The 19,999-nt window shown below is 41.5% G+C and overlaps 1 protein-coding gene across 8 annotated transcripts in view; it reads right to left on the bottom strand.

The window, feature by feature from the left end:
- The window catches only part of LOC137642806 (WD repeat-containing protein 44), a 102,546-nt gene that overhangs the window by 59,865 nt on the left and 22,682 nt on the right, over positions 1-19,999 (bottom strand). For all 8 annotated transcript variants that reach the window (XM_068375672.1, XM_068375674.1, XM_068375676.1 and 5 more), the window contains exons 5-9: positions 18,435-18,677; positions 11,176-11,329; positions 9,726-10,201; positions 5,225-5,359; positions 1,702-1,909 (exon numbers count right to left, since the gene is read on the bottom strand). In XM_068375672.1, the coding sequence (XP_068231773.1) occupies positions 1,702-1,909; positions 5,225-5,359; positions 9,726-10,201; positions 11,176-11,329; positions 18,435-18,677 (1,216 nt within the window). The remainder of the gene's footprint in view (positions 1-1,701; positions 1,910-5,224; positions 5,360-9,725; positions 10,202-11,175; positions 11,330-18,434; positions 18,678-19,999) is intronic.

Below are 19,999 nucleotides of genomic sequence, written 5' to 3'. Positions count from 1 at the left end.
TCATCGGAAGACTGCAGCGAGTCCGAACTGACCCAGTGGCTACAACTGGGCCGTTGGACTTGCGCGGAAGGGACCGACTTGCGCTTAAGAGGTCGTGAGACCTTGGTCCATGGTTTCTTACGAGAAACCTCTTCCGCAGACGAGGAATAAATGGGCTCTCTCGTCTCTGTGTGGGTGGGGCGATCTTGGGTAGATACGCCCGAAACCACGGAGGGAACGTCTGTTCGCTGATTAAAGCCTCTCGAACCCTTTGGTCGTACGACATTGCTTCTCCCCTGGACTTGGGAGCTTGCAAGAGGTCCCGGACTAGGAGGATGACAGGCACGAACAGACGAACCCTCAAGCGCAACACTATCCACAACACTATCACTCACTTTATCACTTCCCACTGCACTCTTACACTTCAGCTCCTTGACGTCCGCCATGAGCTGGTTACGGTCACTAGCCAAGGACTCGACTCTCTCACCTAGAGCTTGGATGGCACGCATCATATCTGCCATCGAAGGTTCCTGAGTGCCAGAAGGGGGATTAGGAGCAACCACTACAGGGGAAGGAATAGGTTGTGGGGCATGAGGAGAGGAAAAATCAACGGAACGAGATGAACTTCTCCTGACTCTATCTCTCTCTAGCCTACGTGTATATTTCTGGAATTCGATAAAATCGAATTCCGAAAGCCCAACGCATTCCTCACATCGATCTTCCAATTGACAGGTTTTATCCCGACAATTGGAACAAACGGTGTGAGGATCGATAGAGGCCTTCGGAAGATGCCTTGAACAGTCCCTAGCATTACACTTCCTGAATTTAGGGACTTGAGAAAGGTCAGCCATTTTGAATTGGTCAAAGGGGAATTCAAAAACTATCCAAAGTCGTCAACAAATAATCCGATATCAAAAAAAGAATGCAAGGATTTATTGAAGAGAAAGCCTGCACAGCGAAAGCTCAAAACTAGAAACGTGTACTTCACCAAATAGTTGTGAAAACCAATCCAGTTAGCAACAGCGAATTAGTAGGTCTTGCCGGTGGCACGACAGAGAGAAAATTGAGTTCTTTGTTTACAATGAGTACTGAGTACCTGCACGACAGATGGCGCTGTTGAAGTACACCCCCTACCTGCATAGCGATCGCTGGCGGATTTTTAACGTAGAGTTTTCTGTCGAGCAGCAGAGCTGCAGCTTATATAATCACCGGCTAAGTTAAATATTGAAAAAATAATTTATATTTGCCGGGGAAATAAGGCAATTTATTTATAGAAGATTCTATGAATATGCAAAAATGCACTTTCAATGAGCATGAATCAAAGATAATTATTAAAATTCCCAAACAACACAGTCTGGTGTGGAAATGATGCTACTCTTCTTTAAAACAATTCTAAGCAATAACGCACAGTAGTTGAAAGTTAAAAACAGTTCAAGGTTAAAAAGAGTTGAAGGGTAAAATTATTATCAGTTTAAAGAGAGTTTATGTTTGCAGGGGAAATAAGGCAATTTATTTTCAAGAGAAATTTCCAAATACAGGCAAGATTTTTACCACTGGGACTTATTTTGAAGATTCTACGAACATTCCAAAATGCACTTTCAACGACTAAGAAAACATTCCAACAAATGCCTTTTTTTCACCAAGCAAGTATATATAACAGGATCTTTCAGTTATGAGAGCGGAACAGGAGCAAAGAAACGAAGGAAGCAAAATACTACAAACCTTTAGTGGGTGTTTCTACAATGGTAGATCCTGGTGTTCCAGGAGTACCTGGGACTCCATCTGGTGATTGTGGTTGAGTAGAATCATCTGCTAATCGGCTCGGGGCCCTCGATACCTCTGGTGTGGAAGCCTGACTTGTGGTATCTTCGGCCTCTATCCGAGCAATCTCTTCAGCGCTGGGACCAACTGCCTTTGCATTCTCTGAATCCTATAAATATTTAAGAAGCAAAGTAATTACTTCAATTCTGTAAGAATAAATGTCAAATACAGAGTAAATACACATTTTACATTTCAAATTTTCCTTATTTTACCAAGTTCAAACCAACAGTAAACAATAGCTTAAGGAAATATAAAGAAATCTTACGTACTTAAAATCTGCCCAAATGGTGAAAAAACGGAAACTTGTAAGTTTGACCTTTATGAATCATGACGGATTCATTTACGTATACATGTCTACCCTTCTCCCCATTGATTTCGGGTGTCACAAGGATTATAAATGGACAGAAGTTCTGTGGTGTGCCCAGCTTCACTTCTTGCCATTACATGGGCGTAACTTACGACCACTGCTTGGAATTTTTAATAATCAGATTATTCCATTTTTGGCTTGGAGAACATCTATAATTGCTGTTATAAACAATCCTTTTTTTATATTTACACAAGCATATTTGGTTCCTTAGGTAACTTTTCTTACCAGAATAACCATTTATTTACTTTTTCTTCAAGATGCTGAGGGAAAGATATTTATGGTAAGTTTTCCATACACATGTAGTGTAACACTAAAATTTTCTCTAATTCCCTCAAAGGAAAATAAGTTTTCTTAGTTTCTCAATGGTATCGTAAGTAAATGTATTCTGCACGTTTTTCTACGTTATACTATATCCAACATATTTCTTTGTGTGCTCGTTTATATACAGTACTTACCATTTTTATCTTATGGTTATGCTGAACGATGCATAAAGTGTCAGAGATGATAACTAAGTATGTCTTAAGCGTAAAATTTTCCCAGAAAATACAAAGTCGAGAATATATATGCTAGCAATGTCTTACTCATGTGTAGGCATTTGATACATGGTAGGGCTCACTACTGCTTAATAAATAACCCTGAAAAATGATGATTATGTTCTCATGATCCCCAGCAGTGAGGAAAATTACTGGTAAAAACCCATACTGATGTACACTAAAAGTATATTCAACTAATCTGTACAAATAAAAACTTTGAAGTCTGATTTCTTAAAGATAAAGTCATCGGAGAAAAAATGCTACTACTTGTTTAATATTTTTGACATTCAAAATTGAAAAGATAGAGAATTTTATACCCAACAATGTATATTGTACATTCCCTTATTAAATAAACAAAAAATTTCCATATAAAAATTAGTCACCTTTGAAACTGGTTCCTATACATTGAAAAAATATTACATACAAAAAAATTTGAATGATCAGTAAATTTCCAATGTAAAACTTCTAGAACGAAGAATTCTCTTTCAAATATTTTTCTAAAAAAAAAAAAAAAAATGATCGAGAAACAAAATAGTAATACAAGTTTCAAGTAACCCCAAAATAACCGATTTAATGGGACTGAATCGCTCCCCTTAACTGCTACATTGTCTCATTACTTTAATAGAGGCATAAGTCTATTAAAAGGAAAGATGGGACTTTTTTCATTTTAGGAATAAAAGTCAAGAAAACCAAACTTCTAAGAAGCAATACGAACATCAGTACTACATTGGATCCTTCTCTCTGGTTACAGTTCATCTTCCCTTTGCCTACGCATCCTACGCATACACTGAATAGTCTGGCCTATTCTTTACCTATTCTCATCTGCCCTCGTACACCTGACAACACTGAAATTACTAAACAATATTTCTTCACCCAAGGGGTTAACTAATGCACTGTAATTGTTCAGAGGCTATTTTCCTCTAGGTAAGGGTAAAAGACTCTTTAGCTATGGTAAGCAGCTATTCTAGGACACTCCAAATGAAACCATTGTTCTCTAAATCTTGGGTGGTGCCATAGCCTCTGTACTATGGTGTTCCACTGTCTTGGGTTAGAATTCGCTTGTTTGAGGGTACCCCTAGGCACACTATTCTATCTTATTTCTCTTCCTCTTGTTTTGTTAAAGTTTCTATAGTTTATATAAGAAATATTTATTCTAATGTAACTGTTCTTAAAATATTTCATTTTTCCCTGTTTTCTTTCCTCACTGGGCTATTTCCCTGTTGGAGCCCCTGGGGTCATAGCACCCTGCTTTTCCAACTAGGGTTGTAGCTCAGCAACAATAATACAATAATAATCAGGTGAGTATGGAAATAACCAATGTTTTTACCAAGATCAGCTGACTGAAAACAATGGAGAGTAGAGGTTTGGGGTTATAAACTTGGATGCTTACTCTAATTATGTTTGATTTTAAGAGCAAGAACTTATTAACTTACAAACTCACTCTTGGAATGAATCTAGTCCTTGTAAATGTGACCAGTAGTACTACTTTCGCATACAATTAAGGGATTTTGACGAAGGAAAAATCAATTTCTGGGCGAGAGACCCGTGTCGCCCAGTGAAATGCTCCTAAAGCACCATTTCTAAGGTATATAACTGCTATATATTACCAGAGAAAAAATTGCATGGGAATGCCAGGTTGAACCCAGCTCGCTTACCTGTATAAGGTGTCGGTATAATACTGGGGCGCGATAAATCACAACCAGAGGCCTCACACCATTTAGATATCTCCTGTCAAAATCCCCGAACAGCGAGGTGCCGTTCTACCTCGTACTACTACTAGGCAATCCACGCCAGTGACGTCACTCCTTAAATAGCACGCAGTTTTTTAACCATATTTTGCCTTGTGTGTGATTTCGCTGGTTTTTCTCTGGATTTACCTCAAGATGTCCGACTCCACTGTCACTACATTTAAGTTAAGTACCAGATCTATGAGTTTTGAGATATTGGAGGGGGCCTTGTCCAGTTTTGTTTATATTATTCAGTTTTTTATTCACAACCTTGCTGGGTCTCTCTCGGGACAGGCTCCTTTCCTCTCTCTCTCTCTCTCGTTCGTTCTAACAATTTTCAATAAGTCCTCCATACTGATTGTTTCTCGTTGTGAACTTTATGGATCGCCACGGTTCACACACCGTATTAATTTTATTTTGTCCTGTTTTATGATAACAGTTATTTCATATTCATGTGCGTATTTTGGAGGTTGGCATGCCTGATCGCCATCGGCGTTCTTTTCCACATATCTTATCTTAGCTTATTTACGTTCGCACGCCACGGACTCGCTTACTTTTTTAACGTCATTCGTATGATTGCATTAACTCGAGGGGCTTTCATGAGTCAGTTATTACAATTTAGTTTTCATTTTGTTAGCACTTCACTGACCCTGTGTTCTGTTGGTAGCCCTGGCTACTCCTAGCACCGTCAGGCTTGTTCTTTCCTGTCTCTTGTTCGCGCCCTCGTTTGTTTTACGATTGATTTATAGCTAATTTTATTATTATTAAACTGATAGGAAATTTCAAGCAAAACTAACCTGGGGCTTTACAAGGTAATCTCCTCTGATTGCTTGACGTAGATCTAAGGATTGTCCTATGCTTATGGCATCTACTGCTCCTATGGTGAGTGCAGGGGAGGGCAATGATGACACGCTGGCTACACTTGATGTATCCTGTAAAAAGTATGTCAAGGTATATGACAGGTGTTTTTCCAATAATAGTAAAAGGAACAATGTATAATAACTAAAGTTTCCCCAAGTATTACTTCACATGCAAAATTCTTTAGCAACAAACAAAAAGTGCAGATAAAACAACTAGTTCCTACTGAGGATTAACTAAAGGAAGAGGCAAGTTCTTTGGAGCAAAGTATAAAGAATCTTAAACTACAGCATTACATGGTTTGAAATCTATTAGTTCCTACATAAATACACTCTCCTATTAAATGACGCGGAAGAGAAGCTTGTCCGATTAGTGACAGAATTTGGAAGGGTGTGTGACAGAAGGAAGTTGAGAGTTAAATGTAGGTAAGAGTAAGGTTATGAGATGTACGGGAAGTGAAGGTGGTGCAAGGTTGATTGTCATGTTGAATGGAGAGTTACTCGAGGAGGTGGATCAGTTTAAGTACTTGGGGTCTGTTGTTGCAGCAAATGGTGGAGTAGAAGCAGATGTATGTCAGGGAGTGATGAAGGATGCAAAGTGTTGGGGGCAGTGAAGGGAGTGGTAAAAAATAGAGAGTTGGGCATGAATATAAAGAGAGTTCTGTATGAGAAAGTGAATGTACCAACTGAGATGTATGGATCGGAGTTGTGGGGAATGAAAGTGACGCAGAGACAAAAATTGAATGTATTTGAGATGAAGTGTCTAAGGAGTATGGCTGGTGTATCTCGAGTAGATAGGGTTAGGAACAAAGTAGTGAGGGTGAGAACAGGTGTAAGAAATGAGTTAGCAGCTAGAGTGGATATGATTGTGTTGAGGGGGTTTGGCCATGTTGAGAGAATGGAAAATGACTATATGCTAAAGGTGGTGATGAATGCAAGAGTTGATGGGAGAAGTACAAAAGGAAGGCCAAGGTTTGGGTAGATGGATGGAGTGAAGGAAGCTCTGGGTGATAGGAGGATAGATGTGAGAGGCAAGAGAGCGTGCTAAAAATAGGAATTAATGGGGAGTGATTGTGACGCAGTTCCGGTAGGCCCTGCTGCTTCCTCCGGTCGCCTTGGATGACCGCGGAGGTAGCAGCAGTAGGGGATTCAGCGTTATGAAGCTTCATCTGTGGTGGATAACGGGGGAGGGTGGGCAGTGGCACCCTAAGCAGTACCAGCTGAACTAGGTTGAGTCCCTTGTCAGTCTGGGAGGAATGTAGAGAGGAAAAGTCCCCTTTTTTTCATTTGTTTGATGTCGGCTACCCCCCAACATTGGGGGAAGTGCCTTGGTATATATATGTATTAAATGAACCAGGTTTGTTTAATTAGGTAAAGCACAAATTACTGTACTAAATAAATTTGTGATAATGAGTTTTAATTCTCGGGTTGAGATATTGTTGAAGATTAAAAGCCATTTTTTGAATTTTATGAACACACATTTTTAGAGTAGCTACAGTACTGTATTATAACTATGTAGCTTGAATTATTTTTCGAAAATACTATATATTAAAAATTTGTGGGTAAAGACCACAACTTTCCTTTAGAGTTTTATAAGGGTTCCACTACCACAGGAATCCTAGCAGACATCAGAGACAGGATGTTAAAAAGGGTTATGCATTCCCTAAAATATTTTAACATCTAAATCCATGTCTCAGGTGATCTTACCATATAACTGATTAATACGTATAAGCATAACAATTTCCTCTGTGTATAAACTAGGTGTCTCCAACTTAATAGATTGATGTGAATTAAAATTTTCTACGAGTTACTTTTTAAGTACTGTCCATTAGGCCATAAATTCTCCCAGATTACTCACCTCTACAACTTACATAATGAGTGAGTGAGCAATACTTACACAGATTCTTTAAAGAGTTCTCTGGTTTGAGGGTACACTCGGGCACACTGTTCTATCTAGTTTCTCTTCCTCTTGTTTTGTTAAAGTTTTTATAGTTTATATAGGAAATATTCATTTCGATGCTACTATTCTTAAAATATTTCATTTTTCCATGTTTCCTTTCCTCACTGGGCTATTTTCCCTGTTGGGGCCCCTGGGCTTATAGCATCCTGCTTTTCCAACTAGGGTTGTAGCTTAGCATTTAATAATAATAATAATAAAATAATTATAAAACCTGATTACTACTTAAAAGTTATGAATTACTTATGTTTCGCCTTGCTGCTCTACTTAGAGCCATGTCTTAGTCACATAAGCTCTATAGATCTTACAGAATAATCTGTTAATATGGGGCAATTGCAGTTTGACCTTACCACCTATATTCAATATTTCAAACTTTTTATAAGCAATGAGTTTATGGAAAACAATTACAACTAAAACATTAATTCTTTCAAACAAAACCATTATCTATTACAAATTTCCTGTCTTCCAACTCTTCTGATTACAGTTCTTTGGTCAAACCACAAAAAAAGTAATGAGGTAAATAGCTAAGGGCCTATAAGGCCAAAAGAGCATGAGTAAAGGCTGCCACTGATCACCCTTCATCTGTTAATAAGATTGCAATATCTGTGGTATTCAAATACCAGGATGTTGGATGCTTTTTAAGCAATCAGTATGTATGAAATCCATTACTTTTTTTCTAAATTACTTAGATGCTTTTTTCTCTTCTTTTAAAAACAGTAACTGTATGTGTACTGCCTTGTAACTCAATTAAATATATGTACATACATACATACATATACCAAGGCACTTCCCCCAAATTTGGGGGGTAGCCAACATCAACAAATGAAAAAAAAAGGGGGGGGACCTCTCCTCTCTACGCTCCTCCCAGCCTGACAAGGGACTTAACTGAGTTCAGCTGGTACTGCTAGGGTGCCACAGCCCACCCTCCCCCGTTATCAACCACAGATGAAGCTTCATAACGGTGAATCCCCTACTCCTGCTACCTCCGCGGTCATCTAAGGCACCGGAGGAAGCAGCAGGGCCTACCAGAACTGCGTCACAATCGCTCGCCATTCATTCCTATTTCTAGCACACTCTCTTGCCTCTCTCACATATATCCTCCTATCACCCAGAGCTTTCTTCACTCCATCCATCCACCCAAACCTTGGCCTTCCTCTTGTACTTCTCCCATCAACTCTTGCATTCATCACCTTTTTTAGGCAGACACCCATTTTCCATTCTCTCGACATGGCCAAACCACCTCAACACATTCATATCCACTCTAGCTGCCTCATTTCTTACACCCGTTCTCACCCTCACTACTTCGTTCCTAACCCTATCTACTCGAGATACACCAGCCATACTCCTTAGACACTTCATCTCAAACACATTCAATTTCTGTCTCTCCGTCACTTTCATTCGCCACAACTCTGATCCATACATCACAGTTGGTACAATCACTTTCTCATATAGAACTCTTTTTACATTCATGCCCAACCCTCTATTTTTTACTACTCCCTTAACAGCCTCCAACACTTTGCAACTTCATTCACTCTCTGACGTACATCTACTTCCACTCCACCATTTGCTGCAACAAAAGACCCCAAGTACTTAAACTGATCCACCTCCTCAAGTAACTCTCCATTCAACATGATATTCAACCTTGCACCACCTTCCCTTTTTGTACATCTCATAACCTTACTCTTACCCACATTAACTCTCAACTTCCTCCTCTCACACACACTTCCAAATTCTGTCACTAATCGGCCAAGCTTCTCTTCCGTGTCTGCAACCAGTACAGTATCATCCGCAAACAACAACTGATTTACCTCCCATTCATGGTCATTCTCGTCTACCAGTTTTAATCCTCGTCCAAGCACTCGAGCATTCACCTCTCTCACTACTCCATCAACAAATATATGTACACTATATTTATTGTCCTCATTTTCTCCTCCCACGCTTATTGACGCAAAGGTCCTTGGTTAGATTTTACCAGTCATCTCTATCATGAGCTTTTAAATCAATGTAAACAGCAACAATTTTTATTTGAATGCAATACAATATTATAGATTTACTTCATAACATTTAATTAGTCAAGGGCCAATACAAATTTGTATCAATGTTTTTATTTCTTATTAGACGAAAATAAAAATTTTACATTTTGACCGCTAAACAATTTTAAACACATCTTTGGATGCTTTAGCATATTGTTAGAATTTGTATAGATAAAGACAGCTTACATACTATCCTTCAATTAATTATAGTAAGCTAGGCTAACTGAGGCAAGCAATCATGGTACAGTATTTAGTAATTCCCATATGAGACCTTTGCATTAACAAAGGGGCCCCTTTATTCTTTTCGTAGAAGTGTAAGTACACCCGAAAGACTGAGTAATCTTATGCCAAAAGAGCACTCATGTTTATGTTAGAAACTACCAATTTCTCTTCAATTTATGTCACAAAAAACAAAAGCACAAGCAAAATAAAAAAAAATTTCGTAACTTACGTCATCAGTGTTGCGCCTGTTTCTACGTCGCCTTCGAGGTGGTGCAACGGGAACAATGCCAGAACTGGGTATCCCTGAACTCGTGGAGTGTTGAGACGGCGATACATAATGTTGATCTTGACCAATAAATGACGGAGAATGAATTGAAAGAGGAATGTTACCTCTGACAAATATTTGTTGATTATCAATGGGCTGATTATGAGCAGTTGTGGAAGGATGAGACAGCAACCTTGCTGGGGAGCCTTCTTTTGGATACGGACTCTTAGAGGGTTCAGTGTGAGGCAACTGTTGAGAAGCTGCGTTCTCTGCTATTGATAACTGCAGCTGTTGTAATGTAGGGTCTACTGATGATACAACAGCTGGCAAGGGTTCTTGTGCACCACGTGGAAGACTATTTGACTTATCACTACCTGAACTGCTTTTTGTGCTAGCTACTAAATCTGGCTCTGGGGACATGGTAATGCCTCCAAAATCACCTGCAATATAAAATTTTATTTATAATTTCAATCAGATATAAGAACAAAAATGATCCATGCTTACATTAGTTATCACCTATGGAAAATATCTTAAAACATAACAGTGTATCATACCATTCTAGAAAAATTTGAAGGCCATATTGCAATTGAAATATGTTGATCTTAATAGTTCCCTGAAACAATTTCATAGTGAAATGTAAATCACACTTATCTTTATCAAACATAAGACTCTGAACATAATAAAGTGTAAACATAAGCCTTTAACGGAAAATTTCAGCCCAATCCCCTTCGCTCAAGAAAAATAACCCCTTCACTGGAATTTTTGTCTTACTCAGAACTAAAAAAATTATTTGCCTTCAATACAAAATTCTTTTCATAGTTCATATAGATTCTGAACATTATTAAAAGAAATGGCATAGTCATATTTTGATTCATAAGTTATTGTGAACTTTTTTTCCTAGTCTCAATATGCTAAGATAAAAGAGTCTAGACCAAACATATGAGCAAAGTAGAAAAGAAACTGCAGCTGTTACTTGAGGTACATAATTATTTTGAGGTGTGTGTTTGTGGGTTTGTCTTGTACTTTATAGTTGATAAGCCTATTACATTCTTGAATAACTTGAAACTTGAACTTTACTGAAATCATTACTCATATAGCAATCTTTCTCTCTCAAATTTTGTAATGACAGTAGTATTATCATTATTACTGAATTTATATCATATAGTGCTGCACAACTTCAAGAACTAGAATATACAAGAAAGTAATGAGAACATTATACAGCACTACAAAAAAAAAAAGTTTCATGCACTTACGATGGAAAGCAGACAAGAAGACTGATTCTGAAGTTGATGAAGTATAGATAAGCAAGAAGTCCATACTCAGAATGAATTCAGTTAATTTATTTTGCCTTAGCCTATACTGTATTAAAGGTACCTCCTCTAATTCAATGATGGGAGGAAAACCCATGGCTTACCAGTATTTGATAGTTTTCCTGCAGATATTATATCTTTTGAAGGAACAGATTTGAGATGATTAATTGGTTTATTTTCTGGAAATGATTCAGCAGTTGGTGTTAGTTGCCCCTCCTGTATAGTTAAGGCTTCCATGCCTGCAAGTATTTTTCCAACCTGAAAAGGATGATGAAATTTGTAATTTCTTTAAATTTTCATTAGTCTGTACTTATTGCACTTTGAAAAATTCAATTGCATCCCAAATAAAATTTAAAATAATCAATTATTACAAGTTTTGCCACTTACTATTGAGCTACTGCAATTACTGTTTCCTACTTTCATCTCAAAATGCACAGCCAATCAATTTTAGGCTATGTTAATGTACTTAATTTTCTTTAATTAATCTAAATTTGCTATATAATTTCAACAGGGATTAATATGAAAATATAGCTCTATATATGCCATTCTCTGCAAAAGAATCCTGAAATATTTCTATTTTTCCCACAATTAACAGTTACCGTATCTATAATCAAATATATTTCTCCCAATTTTAGAAAATTATGTTATTTTCATTAGTAAAATAAATTTTTGAATATACTTACCCGGTGATCATATAGCTGTCAGCTCTGCTGCCCGACAGAAAAACCTAAGGACGAAATACGCCAGCGATCGCTATACAGGTGGGGGTGTACATCAACAGCGCCATCTGTCGAGCAGGTACTCAAGTACTCGATGTCAACACAGAACCAATTTTCTCCTCGGCCCACTGGGTCTCTATTGGGGAGGAAGGGTGGGTCCTTTAATTTATGATCACCGGGTAAGTATATTCAAAAATTTATTTTACTAATGAAAATAACATTTTTCAATATTAAACTTACCCGGTAATCATATAGCTGATTCACACCCAGGGAGGTGGGTAGAGACCAGCATATATGTTAACATTAAGAGCTAAGTATTTCGTATTTCATTTTAGCAGTTATTCAAAATAACAAACATAAAATTAATAAGTACCTGGTAAGGAAGTCGACTTGAATAATTACTCTGCCTTTTTTAAGTACGTCTTCCTTACTGAGCCTCGCGATCCTCATAGGATGCTGAGCGACTCCTAGGAGCTGAAGTATGAAGGGTTGCAACCCATACTAAAGGACCTCATCAAAACCTCTAATCTAGGCGCTTCTCAAGAAAGAATTTGACCACCCGCCAAATCAACCAGGATGCGAAAGGCTTCTTAGCCTTCCGGACAACCCAAAAACAACAATAAAAAGCATTTCAAGAGAAAGATTAAAAAGGTTATGGGATTAGGGGAATGTAGTGGTTGAGCCCTCACCCACTACTGCACTCGCTGCTACGAATGGTCCCAGGGTGTAGCAGTTCTCGTAAAGAGACTGGACATCTTTAAGGTAAAATGATGCGAACACTGACTTGCTTCTCCAATAGGTTGCATCCATTACACTCTGCAGAGATCTGTTTTGTTTGAAGGCCACTGAAGTTGCGACAGCTCTAACTTCATGTGTCCTTACCTTCAGCAAAGCATGGTCCTCCTCATTCAGATGGGAATGAGCTTCTCGAATTAAAAGTCTGATATAATAAGAAACTGCATTCTTCGACATTGGTAAAGAAGGTTTCTTAATGGCGCACCATAAAGCTTCTGATTGTCCACGTAATGGCTTAGTCCGTTTCAAATAGTACTTAAGAGCTCTTACCGGGCATAGTACTCTTTCTTGTTCATTTCCAACCAAATTAGCAAGGCTTGGAATATCGAACGATTTGGGCCAAGGACGAGAAGGAAGTTCGTTTTTGGCTAAAAAACCAAGCTGTAAGGAACATGTAGCCGTTTCAGATGTAAATCCAATGTTCCTGCTGAAGGCGTGTATCTCACTGACTCTTTTAGCTGTTGCTAAGCAGACGAGGAAAAGAGTTTTCAAAGTGAGATCTTTTAAAGAGGCTGATTGAAGTGGTTCGAACCTTGCTGACATAAGGAATCTTAGTACCACGTCTAACTTCCAACCTGGTGTGGCCAACCGACGCTCCTTCGAGGTCTCAAAAGACTTAAGGAGGTCCTGTAGATCTTTGTTGTTGGAAAGATCTAAGCCTCTGTGACGGAAGACTGCTGCCAACATGCTTCTGTAACCCTTGATCGTGGGAGCTGAAAGGGATCTTTCCTTCCTTAGGTATAAAAGGAAGTCAGCTATCTGAGTTACAGAGGTACTGGTTGAGGATACTGATCTAGACTTGCACCAGCTTCGGAAGACTTCCCACTTCGACTGGTAGACTTTGAGAGTGGATGTCCTCCTAGCTCTAGCAATCGCTCTGGCTGCCTCCTTCGAAAAGCCTCTAGCTCTCGAGAGTCTTTCGATAGTCTGAAGGCAGTCAGACGAAGAGCGTGGAGGCTTGGGTGTACCTTCTTTACATGCGGCTGACGCAGAAGGTCCACTCTTAGAGGAAGTGTTCTGGGAACGTCTACTAGCCATTGCAGTACCTCGGTGAACCATTCTCTCGCGGGCCAGAGGGGAGCAACCAAAGTCAACCTTGTCCCTTCGTGAGAGGCGAACTTCTGCAGTACTCTGTTGACAATCTTGAACGGGGGGAACGCATAAAGGTCTAGATGGGACCAATCCAGAAGAAAGGCATCTATGTGAACTGCTGCTGGGTCCGGAATCGGTGAACAATAAATTGGGAGCCTCTTGGTCATCGAGGTTGCGAACAGATCTATGGTGGGCTGGCCCCACAATGCCCATAGTCTGTTGCATACATTCTTGTGAAGGGTCCACTCTGTTGGGATGATTTGACCCTTCCGGCTGAGGCGGTCTGCCATGACATTCATGTCGCCTTGAATGAACCTCGTTACTAGGGATAAGTTTCGATCTCTTGACCAGGTGAGGAGGTCCCTTGCGATCTCGTACAACGTCATCGAATGAGTCCCTCCTTGCTTGGAGATGTACGCCAAGGCTGTGGTGTTGTCGGAGTTCACCTCCACCACCTTGCCTAGAAGGAGGGACTTGAAGCTTCTCAAGGCCAGATGAACTGCCAGTAACTCCTTGCAGTTGATGTGCAACTCGCTTTGAACCGCATTCCACGTGCCCGAGCATTCCCGACCGTCCAATGTCGCACCCCAGCCCGTGTCCGATGCGTCCGAGAAGAGAAGGTGGTCGGGGGTCTGAACAGCCAGTGGCAGACCCTCCCTGAGGAGAATGTTGTTCCTCCACCAAGTCAGTGACGACTTCATCTTCTCGGAAATAGGAACTGAGACCGCTTCTAGCGTCTTGTCCTTTCTCCAGTGAGCAGCTAAGTGAAATTGAAGGGGGCGGAGGTGGAGTCTCCCTAACGCAATGAACTGGTCCAGTGATGAAAGCGTCCCTATCAGACTCATCCACTGTCTGACTGAACATCGGTTCTTCTTCAGCATGGACTGGATGCATTCTTGGGCTTGACTGATTCTGGGGGCCGACGGAAAAGCCCGAAAAGCTTGACTCTGAATCTCCATTCCTAGGTATACTATAGTTTGGGATGGGATGAGTTGGGACTTTTCTATATTGACCAGGAGACCTAATTCCTTGGTCAGATCTAGAGTCCACTGTAGATTCTCCAGACAGCGACGACTTGACGCAGCTCTTAAAAGCCAGTCGTCCAAATAGAGGGAGGCTCTGATGTTTGCTAAATGCCGGAATTTGGCAATATTTCTCATCAGTTTGGTAAAAACTAGAGGTGCCGTGCTTAGGCCAAAGCACAGGGCTTGGAACTGGTATACAACCTTCCCAAAAACGAACCTTAGAAAAGGTTGGGAATCTGGGTGGATGGGGACGTGAAAGTAAGCGTCCTTTAGGTCTAACGAGACCATCCAGTCTTCCTTCCTGACCGATGCTAGAACCGACTTTGTCGTCTCCATGGTGAACGTCTGCTTTGTGACAAAGACATTCAGAGCACTGACGTCTAGCACCGGTCTCCACCCTCCTGTCTTCTTCGGCACTAAGAAGAGGCGGTTGTAGAAGCCCGAGGATTGATGGTCCCGGACTATGACTACCGCTCCCTTTTGTAGTAAGAGAGACACCTCTTGCTGTAAAGCTAGTCTCTTGTCCTCCTCTCTGTGCCTGGGAGAGAGGTCGATGGGAGTTGTTGCTAGAGGGGGCTTGCGCAAGAATGGAATCTTGTACCCCTCCCTGAGTAACTTCACAGACTGTGCGTCTGCGCCCCTGTTCTCCCAGGCCTGCCAGTAGTTCTTGAGCCTGGCTCCCACTGCTGTCTGAAGAAGGTGGCAGTCAGACTCTGCCTCTAGAGGACTTGGAACCCTTCTTCTTGCTCCCACGTTGATTTCCGGCACGAGCACCTCCTCTGCTGGAGGCTCTGCCACGAAAGGGCGGAATGAACCTTGACGCTGGAGTGTCCATCCTGGGTCTAGGCACGGAGGGCAAAGGGGTGGCTTTGCGTGCGGAAGACGCCACCAGGTCATGGGTGTCTTTCTGGATCAAGGAGGCAGCAATCTCCTTGATCAACTCTTCAGGGAAGAGACACTTCGAGAGTGGAGCAAACATAAGCTCCGACTTTTGACATGGGGTGACTCCAGCTGACAAGAAGGAGCAAAGGTGATCCCGCTTCTTGAGGACCCCAGACACGAAAGAAGCCGCAAGCTCACTAGAACCATCCCGTATGGCTTTGTCCATGCAGGACATGATGAGCATGGAAGTTTCCTTATCAGAAGGGGAGGTCTTCCTGCTCAACGCTCCAAAACACCAGTCCAAGAAGTTAAAGACTTCGAATGCACGGAAAACTCCCTTCATAAGATGGTCCATATCCGAAGGAGTCCAGCAAATCTTGGAGCGTCTCATAGCCAGCCTGCGGGGAGAGTCTACCAGACTTGAGAAGTCGCCCTGGGCAGAGGCAGGAACTCCCAAGCCGAGAACTTCTCCCGTGGCATACCAGACGCTAGATCTGGAAGCAAGCTTGACCGGGGGAAACATGAAGGATGTCTTCCCAAGTTGCTTCTTGGACTGCAACCACTCTCCCAGTACCCTTAAAGCTCTCTTGGACGAGCGAGCGAGTACGAGCTTCGTAAAGGCAGGTGCTGCTGACTGCATGCCTAAAGCGAACTCAGAGGGAGGCGAGCGTGGAGCTGCAGACACAAACTGATCCGGATATAAATCCTTGAACAGCGCAAGCACTTTCCTAAAGTCTAAGGAGGGAGGCGTGGTCTTGGGTTCTTCGATGTCCGAGTGTTGGTCGTCAAGATGTGCAGCTTCGTCATCATCAGAGATACCATCGTCTGAATGTTGAGGAGGAAGAGGCAACGGAGTAGGCTGGACGGCTGAGTCCGGCAGCACGGGTGCATGCGTGGCTGCACTGGACCCAACGTCATGCCACTGTTGGTCAGTCTGAGAACTGGCAACAACCAAAGCTGAGTGGGTGCGCAAAGCGTCTACTCCCGACTGTGGAAGGATAGCGGAGACCACCGTGGGTTGCGGAGGCTGACGCACCGCGTCAAAACACGGCAGCCTAACTCCACCCTCCTGTTGTTGTGGTAGCTCACGCACGGCAACGGAGGGTTCCGTGCGTCTGTGAACGTCAGCATGCGTCTGGCAGGGTCGACTGCGCATGGGTGGAGGAGCTCTCACAGCTGGAGTGTGGGAGCAGGCAGCCTCAGCGTCTGCTGGGCGCACAACCGTGGCAGGTTGTAGGCTAACGGGTGCAGCGTCAACCTTCTCCGCACGAAACTCCTGCATAACAGCAGCTAACTGAGTCTGCATAGACTGCAGCAAAGACCACTTAGGGTCTACAAAAGCGGCAACAGACGGAGTTACTGTCCGTTGTGACTTAGGGTCTAAAACAGCGGGTGCGGCAACAGACGGAGTTACTGCCTGTTGCGGTACCACTTTGCCTCTCTTAGGAGGTGTGCAGTCGTCGGAGGACTGCAGCGAGTCCGAACTGACCCAGTGGCTACACCTGGGCCGTTGGACTTGCTCGGAAGGGACCTTACGTTTAAGAGGCCGTGAGACCTTGGTCAGCATCGTTTCTGTCGAGAAACCTCTTCCGCAGACGAGGAATGAACGGGCTCACTCGTCTTCTTGTGGGTGGGACGATCTAGGAAAGATACGTCCGAAACCACGGAGGGAACGTCTGTCCGCTGATTAAAGCCTGTCGAACCCTTTGGTCGTACGACATTGCTTCTCCCCTGGGCTTGGGAGCTTGCAAGAGGTCCCGGACTGGGAGGACGACAGGCACGAACAGACGCACCCTCATGCGTAACACTGACACTTTTCACTGCACTGACACTCACTTCACTTCCCACTGCACTATTACCTTTCAACTCCCTGACGTCAGCCATGAGTTGATTGCGGTCATTCGCCAATGACTCGACTCTCTCACCTAGAGCCTGGATGGCACGCATCATATCTGCCATTGAAGGTTGATGAGAGCTAGCAGGGGGGGTCGGGTGCAACCACTACAGGGGAAGGAATAGGTTGAGGGGCATGGGGAGAGGAAAAATCAATTGAGCGAGACGAACTCCTCCTGATCCTATCCTTCTCTAGCCTACGTGCATATTTCAGGAATTCTTGAAACCCGAATTCCGAAAGCCCAACGCATTCCTCACATCGATCTTCCAATTGACAGGCTTTACCCCTACAATTGGAACAAACGGTGTACGGATCGATAGAGGCCTTCGGAAGACGCCTAGAACAGTCCCTAGCGCTACACTTCCTGTACTTGGGGACTTGAGAAGGGTCAGACATCTTGAATTAGTCAAAGGGGGGAATTCAAAATCTATCCAAGTCGTCAACAAATAATCCAAAATCCAAAAAAGAATGCAAGGAAGTATTGAAGATAACTTCTGCACAGCGATTAGCTAATAACCAGAAATGAATACTTCACCAAATAACGTGAAAATCAATCCAGAAAACAACAGCGTATTCAATAGGTCTTGCCGGTGGCACGACAGAGAGAAAATTGGTTCTGTGTTGACATCGAGTACTTGAGTACCTGCTCGACAGATGGCGCTGTTGATGTACACCCCCACCTGTATAGCGATCGCTGGCGTATTTCGTCCTTAGGTTTTTCTGTCGGGCAGCAGAGCTGACAGCTATATGATCACCGGGTAAGTTTAATATTGAAAAAATAAATTTACTGTATTTATGAAATACAGTGTACTGTATTTAAGTAATTAAGAATAAACATACACCATCAATGTTCATCACGAACATAAGAACGGGTTTCAAAGTGAAATACCTCTAAACACAGCAATGTAGTATCATCACGGTTTTTTAAAACAGATTATAAATAACTCGTATCTTACCTTCCCCAATGAAACTGAACTATACACACTGGCAGTATCATGTTCTACTACACGAAAGGGGTGTGAAGTCCTTTCGCCTGGATACACTCCATCCAAAGAGGAAGACTGACTACCGGCAGGTGAAGGAGGGAACGGAGGATCGTCGTCTTCCCTTTGCATTTGCTTGCGTACCTCTCGATGTCTTGTGCGTCGTCTCCCGCCTGATCGAACTCTTGGGGCTGTCTCGTCATCATCATCATCACCCTTGAAATTATAATAGCTCTTTGAAAATGACATTTTTAAAGAAACTACATTACATGGGGAAATTTTTCCCAGGTTTCTATTAAAAATTCTTAAAGATAATAATCTAAAATAATTAACACAGGACAAAATAATGAATTCAAGCACAGAATTCTTGAAAATTCAAATAATTCCTTGGTAACTCTCCAGAAAATAACAAAGAATTTTAGATAAAAAAATGTATACTCTCTTTCCAATAAAACAAACTGCCTCCTAAAGGATAATTATCCAAAACTTTTTTCATATAATGCATTTTGAAATAAATATTTTACATCCTTACTAATATGTCACTAGCTATATTTAAACACTTTAGATACATGTACAGTATATTGCTAAAACCAACATTTCCATTTAACAGCAAAGAATTATTCTTTGGTCTTTTTTACTGCTAAATATATCTTTATGCATACATATCTACTTGCCAATTCACCAGATATATTTGCACACACTTTCATCATTACAAGCCTTTAATACAAAAACAAAATACTATAATCAAGAAGTCTTTCATTTGTGGTGTGATTTGAATACAGCATACTTTAAAGCACATCAAGTAATATCCTCATTCTTGCTAGCCTAGGGCTGTTCAAGAAAATTATCCTTTATTTATTTCCATCTGGATTTAAGGCTTGTACTGCAAAAATGTGAAGAAATCAAGATATTAAAAAGTCAATGAGGCTATCAAAAACATATCTATTGAAATACCTACAGTAGATCCTCCAATTACGAACTTAATAGGATCCAAGAAGCTGTTTGCAAGTTGAATTTGGGGTGAATGTAGTTTATCGGGACGGGGCGATATCTTTCTTATTACTAGCCCAATCGTTTTTCCTTATGGGGAAGATGTGCTTTACTATGATCCAATATACCATAATATGTTATTTTCATTAGTAAAATAAATTTTTGAATATACTTACCCGGTGATCATATAGCTGTCAGCTCTGCTGCCCGACAGAAAAACCTAAGGACGAAATACGCCAGCGATCGCTATACAGGTGGGGGTGTACATCAACAGCGCCATCTGTCGAGCAGGTACTCAAGTACTCCATGTCAACACAGAACCAATTTTCTCCTCGGCCCACTGGGTCTCTATTGGGGAGGAAGGGTGGGTCCTTTAATTTATGATCACCGGGTAAGTATATTCAAAAATTTATTTTACTAATGAAAATAACATTTTTCAATATTAAACTTACCCGGTGATCACATAGCTGATTCACACCCAGGGGGGTGGGTAGAGACCAGCATATATGTTAACATTAAGAGCTAAGTATTTCGTATTTCATTTTATC

The sequence above is a fragment of the Palaemon carinicauda genome, chromosome 6 (genome assembly GCF_036898095.1).
Source record: "Palaemon carinicauda isolate YSFRI2023 chromosome 6, ASM3689809v2, whole genome shotgun sequence".
NCBI lineage: Eukaryota > Metazoa > Arthropoda > Malacostraca > Decapoda > Palaemonidae > Palaemon > Palaemon carinicauda.
Note: the sequence above shows the minus strand (reverse complement) of the source record. Positions and strands in the feature narration are given on the sequence as shown.